This window comes from Hylaeus anthracinus, unplaced genomic scaffold, assembly GCF_026225885.1.
Source record: "Hylaeus anthracinus isolate JK02 unplaced genomic scaffold, UHH_iyHylAnth1.0_haploid 12002, whole genome shotgun sequence".
Classification (NCBI taxonomy): Eukaryota; Metazoa; Arthropoda; class Insecta; order Hymenoptera; family Colletidae; genus Hylaeus; species Hylaeus anthracinus.
Window position 1 is genome coordinate 1,684,014 of NW_026534349.1, and position 25,714 is coordinate 1,709,727.

General features: G+C 44.7%; 1 protein-coding gene across 2 annotated transcripts in view; it reads left to right on the top strand.

The window, feature by feature from the left end:
- Positions 1-25,714, top strand: part of LOC128891554 (telomerase-binding protein EST1A-like) — a 115,727-nt gene that overhangs the window by 934 nt on the left and 89,079 nt on the right. For both annotated transcript variants that reach the window (XM_054151120.1, XM_054151121.1), the window contains exons 2-10: positions 197-629; positions 713-1,004; positions 1,084-1,365; positions 1,449-3,460; positions 3,541-3,619; positions 3,703-3,813; positions 5,194-5,418; positions 5,518-5,579; positions 22,444-22,589. In XM_054151120.1, coding sequence (XP_054007095.1) covers positions 197-629; positions 713-1,004; positions 1,084-1,365; positions 1,449-3,460; positions 3,541-3,619; positions 3,703-3,813; positions 5,194-5,418; positions 5,518-5,579; positions 22,444-22,589 — 3,642 coding nt within the window. The remainder of the gene's footprint in view (positions 1-196; positions 630-712; positions 1,005-1,083; positions 1,366-1,448; positions 3,461-3,540; positions 3,620-3,702; positions 3,814-5,193; positions 5,419-5,517; positions 5,580-22,443; positions 22,590-25,714) is intronic.

Here is a 25,714-nt window from a genome sequence, read left to right on the forward strand (position 1 = left end):
ACTACGTAATTATATATGTATATAATTTATAGAGTTTTGTAGGTTTTTAAAAGTTTTTTCCAATAAAATGGTATAGTTCCTATATGACTTTACAATAACAATTTTTAATTACATATTTTTCTTATATAATTAAATTTAATGTATTTGTTCTGTTATTGAAAAACAATTTTAAAAAGTAGATATAAATGAATTTCAGATAATACAAAATTGGAAAAGGATAGATCAATGGGAATGCGTGGTGGAGGTAATAGAGCATCTCAAGCTTTATATAGGCCAGGAAGTGGACCTCTTCGCAAGTCTGGTAGATCTTCAGATGATTTAGATAATGAGAATCTCTCGCAGGAGAAACCTAAGTCTAGCTCCGTCCAACATCGTTTGAAGCAATCACAACTCAATAGATCCAATCAAATGCTAAACAGTTCACCATCTTCTCAAGTTGAAAATGTAACAGAAAAATTGAATGATCTAAATATTAACTACAGAACTACTACAAATATTGATCAGACACCGAGTTCTTCTCAAAATAGTAATTCAGGAGATTTAAGAAAGAAAACTAAGAAGCCAGAACAACAATTATATATACCTAAAAAAGTAAAAGAAGCATTGGCTGAACAGGATACATCAAATAGGTGAGTCTTTAAAAAATGTTTTTGTTTTATTATCAGGGAGAGATTATGTATCAATTAAAAATATTATTATCTTTACTTCTCAGGTCTCCTAATCAAGGTTGTTGGGATCGAGATCAAGACAGAGAACTCAGCGAAGATCGAGATTCTCATTCCAATCGTAGCTATAAAAGTGATAGTCATCGTAATCGATCGAGTGGTCATAATAGACGAGATAATGAAAGCGGAAGTAAAGGCAGGGACGATCATGGGAAAAGATATTCGGGAAATCGTCGAAATCGTCATGGTAATGAGAACGAGGAGCGCTGGCGATCAGACTCTCCTTTGTCTAGCAGAGGTTACGGAAATCGAAAAGATAATTCTCGTGAAGTTAGACAGGTTCGACATAATTACGATGTGGTAGTTAGATAATAGAATTATAATTCCATTTTAATGTATAATATCTTCGTTTCTTTAGGGTTCAGAACCTCTTTTTGTAACAATGAATCATGTGAATGATTTTAACCGCACTAGAGATACGCGTAGTGTTGAACCCGCTGGACATCTGGAAAAGTTTCAAGGCAAACCTCCTTCAGGCAAATGGGGTGGTACGAAAGATACTTTGCCAAAAAATATAAAAATAGAACATTTACCACCCAGGTTACAAAAAAAATATCTTATGGATAATGGTTTACCATTGCCACCAACAAATTCATTGCCTTCAGAAGATACATGGAATGGTAGTAGTGTTACATTTCAGGTAAATATAATTACATTTTACCACCTTTAGAAATTCAGTAAAATTTTAATAACATTTATTAAATATACATTTATTCATTACAGGGATCCTCAAATTACAATTATCCACCTGCAATGCAACATTCTCAAACAATGCAAAATTTACCTCCATCTGGCCCTCTACCTCCTCAACCTAGCTGGTCCAATACAGTGCCAGCACGAAGTAGAGGTAGAGGTAGACTTAGACCGGAAGATTTGGAGAGTTCAACAAATATTTTCAGATGTGTTACGCCTGATCAATATTCGGCTCCAAGTTCCAGGTCTCATACACCAAGTCAAGAATACATGCCAAGGTCTTACGATCGTCGTGGCAGTAATAGCACTATGTATACTAGTATGGAAAGCTTAAGTCGAGCTGATACTTCTTTGATGCCACCACCACCGGCGGTGTCACCTACTACTTCGGCATCCAGTGCAAGTAAACGTCAAACTTCACCTGACAGTCATCGTAGAGGAGTATCTCCGTCTTCGATTTCTCACCGCAAAAACACGCAACGGATGAGTAATAATGCGCCCGAACGTAATATAGCACAGGAAAAGAAAAGTAGTCAACAAAATTTAGGCGTCAGTCCATCGAAAACTGAGACTCTTAGTACCGAATTAAATACATTACCGGATCACCCATTTGATTGGAATGAAGAAGTTGAATTAAATGAAAAACTCGAAGCCGAGCGGGCGAGTCGCAGTTCTTCTGTATTAAGTTTGCGTGAGAATGTCAATATGTCAGGCAATGAAACCTCGACAGCAGGTCACACTCGACGTAAAAAAAAAAAGCGTGACAGGAAACATGCGGCAGATCGGAGCAATAGCAGAGATAAAGTTCGAGTTAATAGTCGCGATCGGCAAAACAATCAACAAAATAGAGAAAACGATAACTATAACAATAATCAAAAGAACAGTAATAGCAGTAGAAGATATGATCACAGAAGGCGTAATATTATACAACGTAGTCGTGAATCTAGTAAAGATAGGAATTACCGTGGTAGCAGTCGAAACTTTGATGATCTTCATAGACATAGATTGTCCGATCGGTATTTAGATGAAAATTGGAGAACAGGGAGAAAAATGTCAGCTTGCGATTCTGACGATGGACGACAAACACCTAATGTTTCCTCTCATGCCGCTACGCTATCAAATACAACTTTGAATGCGGCAACACATCAAACATCTCCTAGCGGATACAGTAACTCCCAACCACCAGGTGTTCTAGTGTTGCCTGATACTAGCCAATCACCACCTAGTCATCCTATTCCAAGACAACAAGGACTGCAACAGCAAAGGACATTATTCGATCCCAATAATCCCAATAAACCTATCGTTGTTACTTCACCCAATAGCAGAGCTGCAATTCAAAGAGAAAATGAAGTCGTATCTCAAAGCCCAAATGTGCCTGTGTTCCAGTCACATGGAGGTATTGCTTCAGCACACCATACTTTTCAGGGAACGCACTTAGAAGGTGTGCCGCCACCATATATGACAAATGACCAATTCGGTAATACAAGACCCTCGTGGTATGATCCTTGCTCCGATAGTTTCCGATCAGCCAAAAACCATTATTTACTTTTGGACATAGAACGCGCTGATAAAGAGTTGCAATGGATATTAAGTTCTGGTGGTTTGACAACAAATTGGGAAAGGGTTTTGTACATACGGCACTTTCTACAAGAAAGTTTGAAAACTTTGCTTGAGACTGATATCAAATTTTGCCAAACTGAGAATGTTGAACAACACTTTTGGAAAATACTTTTTTATAATATGATTGAAATGCTGCGAAAAGGCATGCCTAAAGAAAGTTCCGAGGGGCGAGAACATTATAAAAAAATAATGATGAAGATTATCGACGATGGTACCGTATACTTAGAAAATTTGTTAACTGTCCTTGAAGCCAAATATGAATTTAAATTGGATACGTTCGTTGCATCGTCAACTTTACCTAAAGGTCTTGGGATCTTGGGTTTAGCTTTAGTGAGCGCGCAAAAAATATATTTATTTTTGGGTGACCTGGCGAGATACAGAGAACAAGCAAATGAAACCAACAATTACGGAAAGTCTAGGCAGTAAGTGTCGATGACAAACAACGTTACCATCCTATTGAAACGTGCATTTTTTTTTACACGGAATTTAACATATTTTTCAGGTGGTATTTAAAAGCACAACAACTTAACCCAAAGAATGGCAGGCCGTATAATCAGCTTGCGTTATTAGCGCATTATGCTGTACGTACTATTAGAGTATAGTTAATAATTCAACGAAGAGAGAAAGAAAATGAATAAATTTCAAAGTTGAATTTCGTTTTCAGAGACGAAAATTGGATGCGGTATATTATTACATGCGATCACTTATGGCATCTAATCCTTTCCATTCCGCAAGAGAGAGTTTAATAGCGCTGTTCGACGAAAACAGAAAAAAGGTACGTCAAATGTTCAGATAGTTTATTTAAACGTGTATTAATACTAACGTTAATAATATTTTAATTTTGTTTTGCCGCCAGTATCTACATTATGTAAGTAAATTTCGATACTTGGTGTGATTTCTTTAGATATCAGTTATAATTAAAGCTTAAATTAGTTCTCTGTGCTATCTAATATACTTTTTTTGTTTCGCGTGCATTTAGTTTTTCGTATCAATGTTCTTACGCATCATAAGTCTCGTCGCACGCTTACGATTATTAGTTAAACATATAAAATTTATATTTCTCGCACAGTTACAATCACGAATAGGCAATTCATTCTAGGCTTAAGTAAAATCGATAGCGTAACTAACGATTTGAAATAGTAAATTTTAATACTTCATTTGTACATTGTTAATAGACTATAAAAAGATATATAGTTCGAGTATAGTTCATTACATATTGCTATAGTATTTGCTATAAATCAAAGCACTGTGTCTAGTAGTTACCAGCACCATGTCACACATGACATTAGCATGCAATTTTTTTTTTAAATTTTCACTGAAACAAAGGTACATTCATTTTACAAGCTTTTTATAGCGTCGAAATACAATGTTTGTACCTGCCTGTAGTATTTGAGAGATTTTAGGGACAGCTTGGAAAGTACTGATATACAGATTACAGTGTTTGACAAATTCAAAATTTTTCTTTCGTATCCAATATCCAATGGGTGATCGTTGTAGAATTTCTGGTCCTCTCGCCAATCCGGAAGTAGAATTACATTATCACTATTATTAGAATTACGGTATTTACTGAACAATATCCAATTTTGTAAATATTTTTAAAGAAGAAATCACCCATAAAAAGTATCAAAACGGCTTTTAATTCAATGAGATTGATAAAATATCAGTTTGTAATATTCGCACGGAATTTTCCCGCCATTTGTTCGTAATAGACAAGTTTCAAGCAGACAGACGAGCCAATGGCTGCTTAGCGCCAAAAGATCGTGCAAACGCTCCAGACTAAAGAATATTTTCTGGTTTTGTTCGAAATAAAAACCGTGTCGAAAAGTTTTCTGGGTGATTTTCTCTTTATAAACGTCTACAGAATTTGATATTGTATTGTGAATTTGTGCTAGGAAAAAGATTCTTCGTAGAATTGCGAAAATAATGCGTGAGTACACTCTGCGATTTTCTTTAAAACTTGAACGACCATATACGATTATTCGAAATACAAAATTTTAGTGAAATTATACATCGATATAATCACGAATGATAGATATTTTAGAACAGAATTTTTATTGATTAAAATGAGCTCTCATTTACGCCATACACTATGCTGTCCTCATTAGAAATATACAAGTAATCATGCAGAGATTTAGTATACATTTAATTCTGACAGTACGAATCCACGGAACGGAAAAGAAAAGAAGAGAGAGAATGGAAGGAAAGAGCCAGGATGAAAGAAAAAGAAGGTGCAAACAGCATCGGGGGAGGACTAAGGAGGGAAATTTGGTTTCATCCTGGTGGAAGACGAGTTCGTCGTACAACTACTGCAGCCACTGCCAACGAAACGAGATTGTCTCATAGTGACTTAGAAGATTTGGCACAATTGAGTAGTGTCGAGGTAAGTAGTTCAATTTCTAACGTAGAGAAGTCTAACATGTAAGTTAATATTTTATTCTGACTAACCAGAATAAGATATAATTTATGTATTTTGTTTCAGGTGAACAAACGTTTCGTCACATCTTACCTTCACGTCCATGGGAAGCTAAATACCAAGATAGGGTGAGTCAATTCATTCTATACTTAAACGTTTTACTTAAAAATTGATCAAACATTCGTAGCTACACATACGGGCTATTTCTAAAAGTTTTAAACTATAAGAAAATCCCCCAAAAAATGGAGTTTTCCAAAACGCTAGATTAGAATGCGTCCTTAAATGTAGCGTTTAAGTCAGTCGTGAAACAATTACGTCTCGCGCGTGACATCCAGGCGATAAAGGCTCTGAATAGAGGCTTTTGAAACGCAACGACGAACAGAAACGAAATATTCTGCTTTGTCGGTGTTCAAACGCACAGTCAATAGGCTAATACACCCTGCGGAAACGATGTGTAACTCTCAATGCGTTTTGCAAGTCGTGTTTTCGTCTAACAATGTTTCTGCACATCCGTGCGCCGACCAATGAATCCATGGTAACTGTTATGTTTTCCTGCGTAAATATCCCTGGAGAGCTAACCGCGTACTGTTAGTTTAACGTGTTTCCGTGAAACATCGCTAATTTTTATACCCACTGTATTGTGCGTTTCAAAGCCTGGGGAACGCCTCAGTTTGTTCTCTTCCGGTGGCTACAAATCTTTTAATTTGATTAATACCAGTAGTCAGTAGAAATTAAAAAGTAAAAATTCCTCTTTATTCTGTATCTATTATTCGGATGAAATGTCGCGAATCTCTGTCTTTATTATTGTGTATATATCGCCAGTACACTTATTTCGTTGAACTTGAATAATTTACTGCTCTTAAGTTTGTTCAAGCAAGCGTGCACACCGTATGTTCACGGTTGGTCATAATACTACCATGTACTGTCGTTTATTATGCAAGCAAAGTTCTAATGGCTCCCAGTGGAGCTATAATGGGGGGTTCCTATCTCAAAGGGCTTGCCGTGTGTAACTTTGGTTGCTGTACAGAAGGTCTTAGTCCATTATTAATTGCGCCATAGAGGTTTCGATACTGTCGTTGCGTTACTGTTAGCTCGCCAGTGTCGCGGCAGATACTAGCTATTGATCTCACTTTAATCAACGTCCAATTAATCAAGCAATCCTGCTTTGGTATTTGGTATGCTCAAGTATCGAACTCGTACTTGAATGATCTTCAAAGAACGCTATCCAATTACACGTCGTCAGGTGTCTCGCGTTCAATGTCAAATAGCAAGAAGTACAGTTCGTATCTCGGTTCATAATTTTACTTATCATCAGGGCCACATCGCGCGTGGAAGTGTTCGCCGATTTTCTAAAATTAGTTCTGCAATTAATCACCCCTCGTAGAAGGATCGCTGGTTGCATCTTCATCAATTTTCTTTCGCGTCCAACCCTTCAGGATGCTCGTGGTCTTCTTGTAAGACGAAGGGTCACTCATAGACAAGGCTATTCCGGAAATATTCCTCGGTAATTAGCGGCGAGCAATTAGCAATCGTAGAATCACTGGAAGTTAAATTTAGACGCATGCTGCGCCGGGTCGCGTCTATCTTTTTCTTTTCTTTTTCAAAATCTGATCGGTTCGAGCACGGTACACGTTTGCACGGTGCAGTCGATTACTGTGTCGTTGCATAATGATGGATTATTCTTCTTCCTCGGTGACTGCTCGTGACCTTGGCCTTTCGAAATTACTTTCACTGCTTCCTGGCGCACTTGACTCGAGCTTCAGCGCTGGTCTTGCTCGGGAACGTCTCGCGAAATGGAAGACAAGTCGATTTTAGTATTGTAATCTCTCTCCCTCTCCCCATCTCTTTGTTCCATCTCTTTGATCGTGGATTCGTATTCCCTTGCCCCATTTTTCATTTAGATTCCTACAGATACATTATCTATGAATTAGGGGTCACCTAATTTAGAAGAACAATGTGAAAAATAGTAAGTGAAATTGGGATACCGAGGTGGGGATCTAACGATAGTCGAACATCCAACTCGAATAGTAGCGTTAGTCGATCGGTATAAGCTGCAATAAAAGCAATGCCCTGTTGATATCTCGTCTGACAAGTGTCTGTAATCAAATTCTCGCGCTGGATCTCGTCTCTCTTCCTCTCTGGTAAACATCGTTAATTATTTACGCGCTCGCAAATCGAAGTTGTCAGGCTCTATCGCGATATCGTCCTCAAATCTCTTCGAAACCGTCATCCTGTCTCGTCGTTTCCTTCTCACGGCGAAGACACTCGTCCCGCCGTTCGTCTCCCGCGATCGATCTCGGTTGTGCAAGATCGACACGCCAGCCGACATTGTCACGGGGAAAAGGAGCGAAAAGGCTGTCGCTGAAGCTGCATATATATACATATAGTTTGCGATGTTTACGCCCCGTTGGAGATCGGTAGGCTGTCTCGTTCATCTCCGTAACTTTGAGCTGCGGTTTCGAGACCTGTAGCTCGTCCACAGCGCGCGCTGGAGCGAGCAGAAGATGAAGAGGGTTGCACACGGTGTAGCTCACCGGTGGCCGAGCCGATGGTGCGGTCCACTGGCTGTCCGACTGCCCGACATTTGCATCTCGTAAAACGCTTGCACACCTTCCTTCGTGGCGATATTCGTCGCTCTTGACGCGTCAAGTAGCCCTCTGTTTTTGTTTCGCGGATCTTTCTCGCGTTGGTTATCGTGCCGCTGGTTTACGGAATTATACTGGCAACGTCGACTCGCATAAAAACGATCTGTTTGAGTTGTCGTTGGTCGTTCTAGAATGTTGTTTATCGCAGCTTCGCAGACAGTTTAACCTATTAACGTTGTCATTCCCCTTTTGCATTTAAGATTGCGCGAAGCTAGCTTGATTCAGGATTCACGAAGATTTATAAGAAATTTCTCGAGTGTCAAGCGGTGGATTTTTCTTGGGATATTCTGGGATGTTAAAGGCGAAAATTATTCAAGGTAGTAAGGTACGAAGAGGTGAGCGAAAACGTTGAAGCTCGTGCCATTAGAATGAACTGGGGGAAAAAATAGCGTGGCAGCAAAATTTCATCATGTATTCCGCGTAATGGAGAGCGAACTCGATACTAGCTTATTAAATGTAATATTCGAGGCTATCGCAGCTTCTCGCAACGTGATATTAAGCGTGCCATGAGAACGCCGTGGAATGTAATAAAGAGCTAGTAATCTGAAAATATCACCCCATTTCCAACGGTGGGCATCGACGGCGAATTCTTCAGGGTAGACAGCAGTCTCGAGCAGACTGGGCAGAATGAAATAGCTAAGTAGCTAAAATTTAAATTAGTAAAAGTAAGAAAAATGTGTTGTATGATTCTCCTAAGATAGCCAAACGCTTCGTTATATAATTAGCAACTCGCCCGAATGAATTAACGAGATTCCCTCCCTATCCACTTTCTGGGGATAACCAATGTTAACGGAACGGAGGCGATCTCGGTCTCTCGTCAAATTTGTTCGGAAAACAGAGGGTGGAAAATTTTGCTCGATAGCAATACCCTCGGTTGGGAAAGTAAAACGAGTTCCATTGGCTGGGGCAAGAAGCGCTCGACGCAACTTGATTGCGGCGCGCGGTCAGGAGGCCCTCGCGATTAGCAATCCATTGCGCACATAATCATAATGAAATGTATCCACTCGATTCTTTCCCTCTTTTTATTCGTTGTTTTCGTTCCTCCCTTTCCGCCGCGACTTCTTCCGTCCTCGTTCGTCGCGCTGGTACCCGCGTTTGCTCTCTCCTCGTTCCTCAGCGGGCTTCGCTCGTGATCCCTGGAACCCTGTCGAGCTCGCCGTGGACCGACCAGTGGCCACGTACGCCAGCACGTAACTTCGTGTTTTCTTGCACGGCGGTAAAAATGTTAATTGACAATTGCGTGGCGCCACCGGCCACCGTCCCGTCCCGTCTTCACCCAGCCTACCCGACGCTCCCTGATCCTCCCCCTTGTGTGTACCTGGTGTCCAGACCGTAACGACCTTGCCTCGGTGCCTCGCGCACCGTTTAATTGTCGCGACGCGTCATACGCGATAGCCGTAAAATCGCCTGTCGCGTCGATATGACCGGACACCGTTTAAGCTTCGTTTGGAACTTTGAGAAACGACTCCAACACCTTGTCGCGTCCTCGATAAGGAACCTCGGGAGTGAAATTTGAAAAACCTTGGAGCAATCTCGACTTGTGGTACTGTAGATAGCATTAATAAATTAAAAAAAAGAAAAATAAAAAATAAAAAAAATAAAAAAATAATAATAATAATAATAACATAACACAAGCTGATTCCTACGTATCTATCGGCGACAAGGAACTCGTCTTTCACTCTCCGTTGTAAGGGTAAGCCAGAAACGATTCAATCGTCGCGTTGGACGTTGAAGAGCCGCCGGTGGATGTTTCGTCGACGCGTTTCCCTGTCTCGTTAGCAGGCTTCTCCTGCGGCACGATCACAGTTCGCCGGTCACGGGCCTTAGAAACTTTTCATTTTGCTCGCGGAGTTCCCGGGCATAATTGGTTTCGCGATCAGGAAGCGAATAGGGGGAGATGCCGATGGGTGGAGCGGGCGCAGGGAAAGGTTTGTCAGTTCGGCGGGCTCCGGCGGAATATACTTACGATCTGTAATTGGAATTGGTAGTGAACTGGGTGCCATTGGTTAGGTGGTTGTTAACCGCGCGATACGTGCGTGGCATAGACGTGCACACCGGTGTGTCTTCACGGGGGAGGGAAAAGGAGCGTCGAGAGGGGTCTATGAGGAATCTTACGCAGGCTCGGATTAAGATTCTCTGAGCTGCGACCATTGGGAGACTCTCTGTACTATTTTTAATAGGAAAAACATGTTAAGGGAACGTACGATTAATTTTTGCGAGGGCCAATTATCGCCAATTACAGATTAAAATACAGAATTTTAATTTACTAATTTGAATGCACGTAAGAGTTCGAATATCTTCTCAAATAAAAATCACAATAAATTGTTCTATCGTACTGTGTTATATTACGTTTAAACTAAGAATATTACGTACTATTTTTATGTAAATGCCCTCCATGTGAATATTCTATGCCATCCATACCCTGAAGGGTTGATTTCTGTAGCCACAGCTCTCGAGCCTCGATCCGAGTCTGATTCGTGCGGTGTTGTTGCATTGCGTTGTTGCTTGCGAGTGCCGTAATGGATTTGGCTCATTACCGACCGAGCATCGTCCTGCTCTCTTGAGTTATACGCCCTTAAGGACGACTTCTATGCAACATGCCCTTTCGCGAACTGTTTCCACCGCGTCGAGATATACCCCCTCGTCGTGTCGCGGGTCGCATTTATCATTAAGCGCGATGCGTCTTTATCTGGCGCTTTATAATACCGAGGACGCTTCCACGGACAGCCTCGTTCGGAAATTTATGGTCCAAACGAGCCGCGAGCTGATCGAAGGTCTCCTCCAGCGATTTTGCAACTGCACGACCAAGTTTCACGTTTAGAATCGTCCTTCGACTTTTTCCTCAACTTAGAGGTTACTTCCGGTAATCACGGAGGACCGTGGCACACGTAACGACGCGGTAATTAAACTCATAAATCGGTTTCGCGACGGCGCAGAAGGTAGGGATCGTCGTTTCGTAACACTTGTAAAGTAAGAGGAGCCAGTAGCCTCTTTTATCCGTCGGCGTGAAGCAGCAAGAGAGAGAAAGAGAGGCGGAACGAGGACGAGGCGAAGGAGAGAAAGAAGGAAGGAGGCAGAACAACGTCACATATACAGATGCAGAAAGTTAAGTAGTACGAGTGTAAGATACGCTATAAGGCCTCGACCGCTAACACACATGGATTCTGATGGTCGTTTACCTGCGGGGCCCTCGAGTGACGACCCCGCCCGCTTCAAGGACACCCTTGGACACCGCAGCCTCGGACCAGAACCCAGCCATCTTCAACGACCGACTGCACATATGCATCGTGCCATGACTATCTGGATTCCTGTTGCCTGTCGATAGATCCCGATAGCCGTTTCCAGCCTCCACGCGCGGCTGATGAACCTGTGACGAATCTTTGCGCGATCTTGACTCGCGTCCCTCCCATTTTTCCTGGAACACGATAGCTGGTAAAAAATATAGAAGTATCGAGAATTCATTCGATTGATTACTAGAAGTTAAATGATAATGTTGGCCATGCCTAGTCCCGATTTTTCATTCGAGACTTTGAAAAATAATTACGTCCAGACGTTTGAATCCAGACCCTCGCAAGGATTAGAAGACATCGGAGACTTTCCTCCTCGATCCTTTTATTCAAAAGGATTGGACCCCTCCTAGCTGCTGGAGATTCGCTGTTCTCTCTTGGCCGAAATAGGATGCGCATTTTGATAGAACGGCATCATCCCTCTTTCGTAGGTAGCTTTGTACGCTGAATCCATAATGGATGTCGGTGCTCCTCAGCCCCCGAAGGGAATCCTTGTCTTACCTCTTAATTGAAAAATCGCTCGTCCACGGGGGAGAAGGAATCCTCTTAGATCAAGCAGCTATTTTCGGCGAGAAATGTTTCTCCTTGTTCTTTGAGAAACTGCGATCATACAGGTTGATCTCTCGCTCCCTTCGGTTGTATTTACAGTCAGATCTCCGTAATTCGGGCCCCCGTTGAGTCGAAAGCTTCTGGCAGTCGAAGGTTTAGTCATTTTCATTTTTCTTCAAAGCCAGAATCTTGGCTAACCGGAACAAGAAATATAGAAAACGTAATCGAATAGGCATCGCGAATAAATCACTGTATTATTTTTATCCATTCCACCTAATATATTTCGCGTCCCTTCAACTTCGACGCGACCTGGTCTGACTGTATTTATTTTCTACGAGGGGGCCTGGGAGGGTCGAGTTACCTGTTGTAGCAGGCGTTCAGTTCCTCCCAGAGGTGTCTTTGGCATGGCCAGCCAGGCCCCACTCTATCACCGGTTCTTGACGTACTGGATAATGCACTTGGTAGTAATAATGCCTGCTCTTAACTCTGATTTATGGCAGTCAATAAAGAGATCATCTATAATACAGCGTGGGCCGCTTATTAGGTCCGTTGCCGTTGGATCGCTGATGTGTTTACGAACTCTGTTTGCTCGTGGAGGCTCCCGTTCGTCGGCATCCTCGTTCGCCAGTCCTGAATTCTCAAACATCGTGGCATATCGGTTTCCTAGCTCACGCACGCCTCGCGAGAAGCGCATCGTCGCGCATCTGGGGTGCTCCAGGAGCGAGCGCAGCCGCTGATTAAGACCCTGGTTGGCTCGACCGCTTTCCAGAGCATCCGTTTTAACCCCGCAATCTCAATTTCTAACGAAAATTGCATAGCCACTCGCGGTGCAACGTTACGTTCGGTCCAGACCTTCGCACGAACGGTTCTTCCACGGGATGATCGTCCGCCACTTTTTCCCGACCCTTGGAAACGAGCTGCGAAAATACCGCGGTGCTCCGTGGAGTTTGTTACTTTTACTTGTTGTGATTAGAAATGAAAAATTTAATTTTTGAGAGACTTAGAAAAGGGGACAGTCGCTAGGGAAAAATTTAAATTTCAACTTCCATTAAATAGAAAATTTCCAAGCCCTTGTGTTTCGAGGCTCCGGTGAAATGTTAGCGTTGCTTCCTCGATTTCATGTGATTCTGGAAAGCATGGTTAGCTCTTCTCGGAATGATCCCCTCGTATTACACACGGAAGAGTACCCCACGCGGAAGGCTGTAAGGGGTAACTGTCTGCTCGACGTATCAGTCGAGTTACTTCGGTATCTGCTCCGTAGACGATAATAACGAGCCTCCAGGGCTTGACACCTTATTACAGACCTCTTGGATTTCCTCCAGTCGAAGACATGCTCGATTTACACGTAATATGTGTCATTCTGAAACAGACTTCCTGCTATACCAGCTGCTTTGATTCCTTTAACTTGAAATTACGCGGTATTGGGTATGGTGGAGCTAGCGGTACTCTAAAAATATTGATTTTTTATTTAATTCCTCGGTGTACCATTTGCTTTAGAATCTTTAGAATCTCGGATCGGAGCGATGTTATTTTTGGAATGTCTTATCGAAGCTATACGAGAGTGCATATTAGGGCTTAAATGTACAATTAGCGATAATTACGGCGTTTAAAGTAAGTCGTAGGTACGCGCAGCCATAGACGATACAGCGGAGCATGGGAAAAAGTAATGTTTCCGAGGGAATCCTACGAGAGTTATCATTGCACGCGTTCAGTAATGAGGAGAAGGAGGAACTAATAACTTAACCTTCTTATGGTACCCTTGAAACAGTGAAAACATATGTCAGTGCGTTATTTCTCACGCAAGACGCCCTTGACGTTGCTCTTGCTCAATTACGTATAAATTCTTCTTATCCGCGTATTCGCGCTAATGATAATAATTACATTTCATTTTCTATGCCGAGCATTTCCTGCTTCCTATCATGGGAGCTTTATTAATTCGAAACAACGATGTATTCCATATTATTAGAGCGACTATTATACAGTTCATTAGCTCGAAATCCCTTAACTTTATAAAGTAAAATTCATACAATAATAGATTGCGACTGCGACTAATACATAAAAATCATCGCTATCTCTTCGGTTTAAAAGCAGATCGATTCCTTCGACCGCGTACTCGAGATCGATATCTCCTGCTCTGATTAATCGCGTGTCATCGAGGGACTTGAATGATCAATTTTAATATCCATCGAAGTATCCTGTTCAGCGCGAGGGAAATATGAAGTCTGCTTCTCGAAGATTCGCGACCGTACAAAAAGTTACCTCAAAGGGCTCGTCCTGCTGCTTTTCTCCGGTCAAACTAGCGTGAATGCACGCGAAGATAAAAGGACCACGGACGGTCTAAATTGAATGACAGGATATTTATGGGGCGACTCGAGACATCCTTTATTCGAGATTTCAATATCGAGGCCCATCTTTTTTGCTCGATCGGGACAAAGGATCGCTTTCGTTGGCTCGATACAGTTCTTAATTAGATCAAGTTTTGTGCTGCCAATGTCAATTTACACGGTCTGTCGCAACTTGAAATTAATGGTTGAACGAACTTTTCTCCGTTGGGGTCGACGAACCTGTGACGAGTCCTCGTAGGATCTTCACCCTTATTCTCTTCTTCGAATGGTAGAAACGGCTGGCATTTACGGATTCGTTCTTCGTCCTTTTGGTATTTACAAGGCCGGTTAATTAATTAGAGCAAGTCGCTCGTCGTCGTTACTCGCAATTAATTCCCTCGATGAAATCATCGCGGTATTAGCATCTCATCGAGAAACGAGTCGATGATCCGATAAATCTAGATGGTATCTCGATCGACGCCTACGCGAAATGGAAACTCGTTGTCCGACGATTTAATAATAGGAGAACAGTATCGACGATAACGACGATCACGAGCAATCGTATCGGTCAGCGATCTTCACGGTAGGATCTCGTTCACGGTGTCGACGATACGTCAATGGCGACGATCGAGCTATTTAGATCACAAGGTCGAGATAAAATTCGCGTACATTATATGTATATTTATCGCGAAAGGTTGATATTGATAGGCGATTAATCTTCGCTCGCCAACGCCGGTCGATTGGATGCCAGGTACGAACGATGGAAAATCAACGAGACCACGGGCAATGCGTTTTTCTTTTGTCGCACGCTTGTTCTTCGACATTTCGTCGTGTACTTGAGTAAGCTTCTGGTTTGTTGCGAAGCACCGTCATATTTGATCCAAGAATTAAACTACAAGCAGCTAAGAATTAAAATCGTCGAGCACCCAAGGATACCTAGATTGTGAGAGACGTTCTCCCCTCGGGTCAAACGCGACCCAGCGACAACAAAGGTTACCACTTCAACCTATCGAGTACCCAGGCGAACGACTACTTCTATCGTTTGAGGTCCGAATAAAATCAGTGTTCCACGTAGCCCATCCCCCCTGTCAGCGACACAATTGGGGCCCCGAGCGATGGAACCTCGCTCGGGGACTGGCAGAGCCGGAAAGTCGTAGGAAGAGGGAGAAGCGGCTGGAAGAAGGAGAATTGCACTTTAGGGCATAACGGCATCCCCACGACCCACGGTCGCCGTGTCACGGCGTCTGTGTTTCTGTGTCGGTGCGCAAAGCGTACCATCGCGAAGTCGCGAGGTGGAAACGAGGAGGAAGCGAAGCGTGGCGGGAGAGGGACACACGGGGATTCACCTCGTGAGCTTTCTTGGTCGTTCGGGGACTGCGTCGATGCAGCGAACATAGCCCCCTCGGCAGCACCGCGTTGTCCCATCGACATCGAACGGCTCTATGACTAACAAGTTTGCACTTTAGCGCATAACGGGGCATGCCGGCGTGTTCCATAGATCATGGTCCATGACCCACGGATTGCGTGGGCCGGGCACTATAACCATTCCTCGCCGATCCAGCGACGGCGTGGCCGCCGGTACCACGAGCATTAGGTTTCCAGCTTCTTCGTCTTACCTCTTATCCTCTCCGTCGCGTGCAGAGAAAGGGGGGCTTTCCCCGCGTCGAGGTCCCAGCCTCGACTTCGCTGCTTTTGATCGCCAGATAATCGCGCTAACGGTTCGTCCTCGAACTTCCCTCGGCGCGGGCTCCGCTATTTTTTTAAAACGCGATCGCGAGTCGTGCGCGCATCCTTGCCGAGGAGGATGCGTCCGCTGAGCTAGATTATCGAATTCGGAGCTGCTAGGGTCATTTTTAAGCTCCATGGGATCGATGTGTGTTTTTGGTAGCGTTTGATGCACAGCGAGGCTCTGAAGCATTCGTATTTCTTTGGGTTTCTAGGGTATACACGCTGTATGCGTGACGGGTATCGAGTAGCTATTCTAGGGAGAGTGTGGGTACGGTGGCTGACTGAAACTTCTAATAGTCGCCAAGTTATCCCCCACTGCTTCTTCATAACTTTCGTTTATAACACCACTTTCGTAACTAGGAAGCAAACGAACTTCCAAATCCCTTCGTATTTCTTTGGTAATTGTTCCGAAACCTCGTCATTTCTTTCGCATTTGCTATATTCTCAGCGAAATGCGGCAATAATTCTCAGGCGGCATAGCGGTAAAACGTTATCGCCAATATTTCTGAAACCGTTTACGCGTATTCATCATTGACGAAACGCAAGCCTCCTTTTTGACCGCGGGGTTATCTTCGCGTGTCGCTTGTGCGTTCGCTCAAATTTATCCCCGGCAAAGGTCGATCGAAGAATGCTATAAATCGCCCCCGGCGTCGCCTACTCTTTTCCGTGCCATTGCCCAGTTCTCTCGATAAGTAACTGGTAGTGTCAGAGGAAAGCGTACATCAGGAAATCACCTTAGCGCGGTAAGGTCGTCTTGTAAGTAAGAGGCTAAGGTCAGGATGCCAACGCTACCGCGTAGTACCCCACACAAGGAGACCTTATAGGCTGTGACCAGCTACATTGCGACCATTGGCACCTAGCGAACCGAATTAAACGACGCGGGATCGTTAACGTTCCTTTCGTTCGCTCGATCGAGTGCTCCCTAACCCGTGACGATCGTTCGATTTCGCAGCTATCGCGCGAATAACGCGCGTCAGGTACGCTTTTCCAGTGGCTGTTAAAGGTGGAATCAGCGACTGATCTCTAGCACCTGTCGACGCTCTCTAGCCGAGGGAACGCTTTTTTTTTTTAATGTGTAAATCAATACCGCTACGTTCATTTCTGAACCATCCATCTACATCCGCAATCTAGGCACGAGTAATACTTTCGATAGGCGAAACGGGCCCCTCTACTTCCTCCGGAGCGAATCTCGGTGCGCCAAGGGTGTTATCGCGAACGGTAGCCTGAAAACGCCACACGTATCTCCCGACCGAACTAATAGAATCGCGAGGGAAGTACGTAAAGGCAGGATACGCTCGTGGCTGGTCGACCGTGAGCGACAGTTTCACTGTCGTGAGAATGGTCTTTCCATTCTCGGCGAAGGCGCCTCGAAGCGGTCGTTGACAGTTGTTGACGATCGGACGGCGCCTTGAACGTGAAAGGAGTACGCATTTATCGCAGCTGGCACGGTTCACCGATAGCCACACTGCAAGCGCAGCCTTATTAAGCCTGCGTAACTCTTGCGCGACGCATGGTAATCATGTTTTTAGCGTCTATCAAAGCGCCGTAAACTTAATCGGGCGTCGCACACACGGACCGCCGAGTTCCGAGTTCTCGTGGGCCGCTGGTGCATCGGTATGACGATTCTTCGGGTTTAACTGCGCTCGAACAGATTTATCGTCCCATCGATGCAAGTTTATGCGCGTGCTTTGACACACTGTCGTTGAATCTCTGTTTCGTCTCCGCCGATCAGTGTTCCCTGCCGAGAGAGAAAAGATCGCGACTCGTTTACGATTCCTGTTTCTCGAGAAATTTTGGAAAATGCGAAGTCTCTGATTCAGAGTTCTCGTAACTCGTTTGCAACTGCACCGCTTGAATACTTTTCTCAAGTGTTTCTCGAGGTGCGACGATCACACTCCATTCATTAGCAGGCCCATCTATCTCGTAACAAAATTAAAACTGTCGTTCATCTCAGCGACGATATGCACGCTCAAAAGGAGGATATTTATGAACCAGCTCGTCCAGTCCTACAATTACACCCAAGACTCCTTGCAAATCACCCGTGGTCCTTCCCACGTGCGATCAAACCTGAGACCTCTGGCATAGAGACTCGCGGACCGGGCGCGAGCCGGAAATAGAACAATAAAGCTTGCTCGGAGAACAGCCACTCTACGTGCGACGAAGAATGCCCTTCGGTGTTAACAATTACAGCCTGTTTACGACGTGGTCGCTGGAAAGTCAGAGCAGAGGATAGCACGCGAAGCGTCTCTAAGTAGCGAGGAACAAGCAGCAAGGCGTTGTGTACCTCGCGTGTAATTGCAACTCGCAGTGTTGCATGGTGAGTTGCACCTCCCTTCGACGGATAAATCGAAGATCGACGAGTAATTGCGAAGATTGCCAGCCGGCGTGTTCGAAGTAAACCGAAAGGTGGTCGAAGTCGATAAGATATCGACGTCCTAATTGCAGATCTATCTCGAGAAGTCAGGAACAGCCTTCCAGCTATGCGAAGTAACTATTCGGGTGCCTCGGAATATATAGCGCGCGTTAGTCACCTCGTTCCTTGACCATTTTTCCATCTGTTTGAACGAAGCGTATGCAGCGATGCGGAAGATGAACACGTTATGCTGATACATGCGGAGAGAAGGCTAGGTTCGACTGCATACGTTGCATTTGTTCCTGGTATCATCGATGGCTCATATTTTGAAACGACTAAACTTCTCCTGTGCAGCTTGAATTTTCTTTATCTTTTACAATCGTGTGCCTGAAAGAGTTAATAGATAGGCCGTTTCGCGATGCTGTTCGGTAAACAGTCGTGTAAACCGGTCGAAGGGTTGTCGCGCGTCGTGAGTCCGCCATTTCGGAAACGCTCGGATAAAGTTATTACCGTAAAGCGCTGTAAGCGCGTAACAAGATCCACCTGAGATCCGTGGATCCGTTACAGGATCGAAACAGCCCGATGTTGAAATAAACAAGACAGCCGACTAGGCGAGAGGTCGTGGAGTCTCGCGACGGCCATCGTGAAATTGGAATATTGCCAGCGTAGCTGCGGGTCCTTAATAAAGATGGTAGCTTTACGACCATGTTTCGAATCAAGCCCAAGTCTTCAATGGCCCCTCCGTACGACGACTAACGCCTGAACGATTATAAAATATAGAAAGCGAAACTCCGCGTTTACTTTCAATTTTAATAGAAATTATTCGAACGTGGATATATATAACAATGGATGGACAAGTCAATCTATCGATATGTTTACTCGACCATAATCAAAACTGTTAAAACGTGATTATTAATCGAGTAATCGTACATGGTTGAAAGCGCGCGGGACAACCTGACCGTGCATCGATCCCTGATGGAGATAGGTCGGAATTGGGTTGAAAGACACGGGCGCCGTGACGAGAGTTCTCTAGATCGGTAACCCAAGGGAGGTCGACTGAGACGTTAGATGCATCGCGGCGCCACGAAGAGGAGAACGAGGTTGTGGGAAAGATAGCGCCTCCGGTACGTGAGATCTCAGCGGCGTTTCTCCGGCTGTGTTTACCGTGGGTGCCTGTTTAGTAGGTCTCACGGGAGCACAGACGTTCGCTCCTTTATCATTCGAGTTCAACGAAGCGAGATCAACGCTGGCTAGATGACCGTTCTCGCGCTGCGGTATCGTCGTTAATTTCTTCTTCTCCTTTTGCGAGCTTATCCTCCCAGGAGCGTCGAAATCATCCGCGAATCTCTGTCTCGGCAGCCCCGGCACGTTGCTTCGACGACTTTTACGAGCCTAGAAACGAATGCACCCTTGGTCTCCCTGTGCGTTTTTCATGGTACGGGAGGAAAGCGCGGAAACAGTAATCGAGCGAATTAGTCGAGCAACGCTTCCAAGGGGCGTTTATTCGCCGAACGGACCCTATGATCAGGCGAATGATAAATGTTCGAAACGGGAATTGAACAGTACCTTGGTAACGTCCTTTGCATTCTGGTCTACTTCGACTCGGTGCTCGCGTCTCGAGAGTCCCGCATTATCGCGCAGAGTTGCAAATTTATGATGATGCAAAACCCCATTAGCAGAGGTGGTATTAATTTCCATTTTATCGGATATACTCGAAGAACGCCGAGGGCCATTATCGTCTCGGTTTTTTGAAAATTACTCATCGCTGTCCGGAGAACTCTCGAGGATCGACGAGTGTATTAGGAGGGAAATTAATTTCTATTCTATTAATTGTAGCCTTTCGACTCTAGAATAAGCTCGATTTACAAGTTAGCTTTCATCGTTCATCCTTCCAGACAGTTTGAACTAATTTCTTCCTTACGTTTTTTTCTTCCTGCGATAGATTACGTTACCGTAGAATCTTATGAAATGTAATGTTACTTTTTGGGGCGTTTATTCACCGTACAGCTGTCAGGCCTGTGATAAATGTTCGAAACGGGAGTTTAACAGTACCTTAGCGGCCCGGGGTCTCTTACATTCAGTCTACTTCAACTTTCCTGTTCGTATCCCAAGAGTCCCACATTATCACAGAGAGTTGCAAAATTTATGATGATGTAAAACTGCATTAGCATCCGTTAAAATTAATTGCCAATTCATCGAGGTGCACATGCAAAGCACGAGGTGTCTCGTTTTCTCGGTTTTATGAGAATGATTCATCACTGTCTGGCGAAATACTTTCGGTTAACGATCGCGCTAGTCTGGAAATTAATTTCTGGAAAATGTTTAATATTAAGCATTTAATATTGCACTAAACTGTGCGCGAGTTGTTTAGGTGCCCCTCGGTGGCCCGAGTTCCTTTGCTTAGAATAAAAAATATATCGTGTACATAACCGATCGAAGAGAATTTTCCCTGCGGACGAACACGCCCGGAAATCGACCCGCCCGAATCCAATATTGCCACGAGTCGATTTCCATCCGCAATTATCAGTCGAAGATAGAGGAAGCGATCGACGCGCCATCGCGTGCGACGTTATTTCCTGCGCGCGTCGTAAAATGCAACATTACCGAAGAACTTTACAAGAAAGCAAAACAAATTAGCGCCGCGGATCGTACGCGCCGCGAGTGAATTATCTAGCATCATTTCATCGGTTACGCAACCACAATTCATCCAATTAGGTGAAGACCTTATCGGTCTGATTGCTACGCGTCTCCTTACCAGCGCCGCGTCGTAATATTAGGTCTATCGTCCAATTAAAATAATCGTAATTACAAAGTTCACGTGCACGAGCACGGCGAGCTAGGAACCCTTCGGGGTGAAATAAATTTTCCAGTGCCGGAAAAACATCGGGACGGTTAATTAAATCCCCCGTGCTCGGGCGCATTCTTCGCTTAGCATCGGATGTTTTCGCTCGCCACGCGTCTTATCGAGGAATTCGCAAATAAATAATTTGATACTCTAATTGAAGCGGGCTGATTCCTCGTACGCCTCGTTACGGGCGTCCCTGGAATGCGTCGGCCGTGTCGATCGTAAGAAAATGATGGCGTTATTGGGCGGGCTCTGATAAGTTAAGGACAACGATAAGACGAGTTATGGCTAATTACTGGAACACGGTTCGCGAGATGCTCGTCTCCAGGACAGCGTCGACAGAACGATACGCGGACTGTCTCCATGCGTGGGAGTCTCTTTAGCCAGGACGCCAAAGCAAAGAAAAATAGCTATCCTTTTTTTTTTTACGTTGGTTGATTCTCGTATTAAACTCAGCGAGATCTAAATTCACGGAATTGTTATTTTCGAGCCACTTGAAAGCATGCAAGAACCCCCACTATCAGTGTTTGAATACCCCCAGCAAAGTAAAAAAACAAACGAAGAATAAGTTGCAAAGGTAGTCCACCGCGTATCTCCAAAATGGCGAGTACGTGGCACGCAGACCGCGATTAGGAACAGCTCCTCGGATGTGGGTGTGAGTCGGGGTAAGGAATTTGAAGTGGAAACGGCTTCCCTCTAGAGTGTACCAGTTTGTTCCGGACGAATTATCACGTCTGATGTATCTGAACTCGATTCAGACTTGGCAGAATGCAGCTCGAATAACGCTGGATGAAGTTCAAACGCGCCGACGAATGGTTCCCTCTTTCGCGAAGATCGCGTTGCGGGACTGGTTTTCGTCCGTTCGCGATAAAATTTTGATCCTTGTGACGATACTATTTGTTCTATGGACACGTGACTGTTCGCGAAGGAATTTCAAATATATCCGCAATCTAGGGTAGGCTGAATTCGCCTTCCGATATTTTAAGGTTGGTCGAGATGGAGGTCGATGTCCTCATCCAGACCAAAATGCCTGAAATATGTACGATCCTGCCGAGTGACTGATACGTGCCACGGCTGGCTTTTCACTTATTCATACTCCCTTCCCATTCCAGTCGATTGTCTGTCAGTCGCGACGTTTGCGATGTTATTTTAGAGAGATCGAACGAACACCGTCGTGGCCACTTTTATCCGATTATCCTTTAACATCGCGGTTGACAGGGTTCAACGTCGGTGCTATCGAGCTTTGAAATTTGTGTTTCAGAATGGAGACGTTCCAAGAGGCCGGTGTACAGATGCTAAAGGAATTCCGAGCGCTTCTTCAGCACTCGCCGCTGCCGCTTCCGGGGGCGCGGCTCCTCCAGCTTTTGGCCCTCAACATGTTCGCCATCGAGTCGACACAGCTGAAAGGTAAGTAGAGTATCTTCTACTTCTAATCGGAGCTAATCTAGCCTCGAATGTGGAATAGCCTGAATCGGGAAGGAAACCAGAAAATCAATTCGATCCTTCGTCGGTTACTCTGCGTTGTTAATCGTAAGGATCGAGGGATTGGTCGCGGAAAGGAAAGGCTTGTTCTGGGTACGGTTTTCCAGGGAAAATCGACGCGCGAGTCGGACCGGTCACGGGGCGATAGATCGACGAAAGGTCTCCCCCGCGTGCGTTTCGAGCGGACGAGCGATAGGTCGCTGCGGTAGAAGGAGACGAAGAAAGTTGTTACGACAACGTTGTAACCGGCACTTTAGATCGAATCTCTTTCACGGCCACGGCCGTCTCGTTATTTAATGTTACTACGCGAATCGCGCTCCGTCCGGCTTTATTGTTTCACGTCGTTCTGTCGGCGCTGGCAGCGCGAACGGTCGCGATAAATCAGAATAACGACTACGCCTGCTGCCAAAAGCCATTCGAATTCAATCCAACGTATCGTTCCCGGGGATCTTCGCGTTTTCAGACGCGGAAATCCCTCCTTCCCGATACAAACTGCCCTCGTCGTCGGAGCTTCTTCATCGAATCCAGGGTACCATTCGCATACGAACATTTCCCGTTCCTGGACCGTTCGACGATCTTCATCTCGGTACTCTCGATGGAGATTTTATTGAAATTTCACGGTTCACTTACCATTTTCGGAGTACTGAATCTGATTTTTAGAGGTATGTTTGGTGGTCGGTCGAGAATGGCTTATATAGAAAAGTTAGGCGGACCGTGCACCTGTGAGAACTGGGCCACCACACACCTTCTTGTACTTTGTACTTTTATATCATTTCTTTCTGCTACCATCAGTCATCAAACCTTTGCACGCAAGATTTTATATCTCGTCGCAAAAGAAAGATTTACCACGTGTATCTCGGTCTAAGTAAAACAGTGATTTATTCAGGTGGCTCCTTTCGGCCAGTATACTTCACCAAACCATAAAAAGTCGGACAGGTGCTTCCACGAACGTCCACAAACATTCCTCGCAAATGTTTTGGGGGTTCTTCCGTCGAAAAGAGCATTCCTCCGCACGGTACAGCCAACTTGGCAAATATTTTCGGTCAGCATACGTCAAAGTCGGGGCGTAAAATGGAATTTGAAAGTAGCTGGTTGGTGGCGGCGTAAAAGAATGATGAAACGCAGAGATATTGGACGGACCAAAGCCACCCCTCGCACGGTTTTACGTTGTCCAGAATTTGTTCTGGGTATATTGAGTCGTAAACGTGGCATTACCGCAAGAATTTACGAACGTGGCGTTTTCGTCGTGTGTAAATTATACGTACAGCCGAAACGGCGGGCTGTTTTCACGCCCACGGCGTTCCTCCGAGTTTTTAAGCGATTGGAGATTTGACAAGCTTCCAGTCGTAAATAACTCCGCGGAACGAAGCGTAATGCAAACGAAACCCAGAACGGTTCTGCCTCGGGCGCGAGGAATTATTTATTAAAAAAGATTCGCGCTGCTGTAAATTATCGAAGAATATTTTTGGTCGTCGACTTTGATAGGAGGCTAAGACCCTCTTCCAGTTTCATTCGCGTTCGAGTCGAGATTTTCGACTCGAGGTCAAAAAATAATCGGCGACACGTTTCAGTGCGATAGAGCAGCGAAAGCGCATAAATTCCCGCCTCATCTGTTACTCGTTAGCCTGACATTATTCAAAATAAAATCGTCGTTAATGACCCCGCGGCACCGATCGAGCGCGATCAAACTGAACAGAAAACGGAAATTAGTTACACCATCTCGGAGGAGAGCGTATTACTTTCCCGCGCGATATTTTCAACCGACGTTTCTTTCAGCTTCCTGCAATTTTATCGTGATTTTCGCGGGATTATCGTACGTGCATCGAGCTAACTTTGCCTAATGCTGCCTTGAGTCATCCTCGAACGGCTCTCTTAAAGCGAAAAAAAGGTAAAAGACCGACAGGGCGTCCTGGGTTTTTTGCTGCTGCGTGCAGGTGCTAGCCCCATATAATTATCACTAATTTCTATACGAGAGCGAAACCCTGGTCAAGGACTCCACTCTTCCCAGGATGAAACCCACTCTGAGTCATCGTCGAGTCGTGGCTTCTCGCTGCTCTATTTTTCGAAGTGAAACTGTCTGCGCGGATCTTTTGCACCTGCTTCGAGGCCTTTTTTCCAATGGCCGTTTAACAGCGAGACGTCGGGAACGAAACGCTTTCCTCTAATGAAAATTCATCGTTCGTCGACCCTTCGTTCCCTGGGAAATTTCTGAACAGCTAGTCTCACTCGAATGGACTTTCCCCGCGTTCTCGAATAAAATGGATTATCCAGGAATAATGAATTCGAGTGGCTTCTTCTTCGAGAATCGTAAAACTTGGAATGAAACTTTTCTTTAACCCCATGCACTCGAGGTCTATCTTTCTGATATCTACCAGCAACTCGAGATGTTTTCTTGGCATTTTATTGCCACGAATGCTAAGCTTAATCAGGTCACCTTTACCTCGCCGACAATCATCTTATCGACGCTTCGAGTTCCAAAGAATTAATTATTATTGCTGGCAGATTTACTGCATCAAACCTAGCGGTGAATCACCTCTCGTGCGAAAAGGATTAATACAAAGGGTCGTTTCCGTACCGACACCTGTGAATTTGCTCCGGTTAATCGAATTCGAAGTAACTCGTAAAGGGTCGAAACCCACGAGAAAGCGGTGCAGATCGACTGTAACTAATTTATGCCGTGTCATTAATATTTTTCTCAACGTGCGCACCGCGTCGGTGCGGTACGGTTAGGTTCTAATCAACTATGCGATCTCACTCCCGCTAACGAACCAGTTTACCCCGCCTTCGGTGGCTGCACGCGGTACGCTTTAATTATCCAGCGTCGGATGATCGAGCATTTGGAATACTTCCTGATCGTTCGACCGATAGGAACGATCGAGAGTCGTCGGTACCACCCGACAACGCAACGTAACAACACTTGCCGCATGCGAATAACCTTATCCGTGACACGGCGATGATCAGCTATCAGCCGGCCAGTAATTGAAATCGTAAACACTGTCGGTAATGACCCATTGAGTTTATGCATTCATGTCGACACCGTCTGCGGTTGA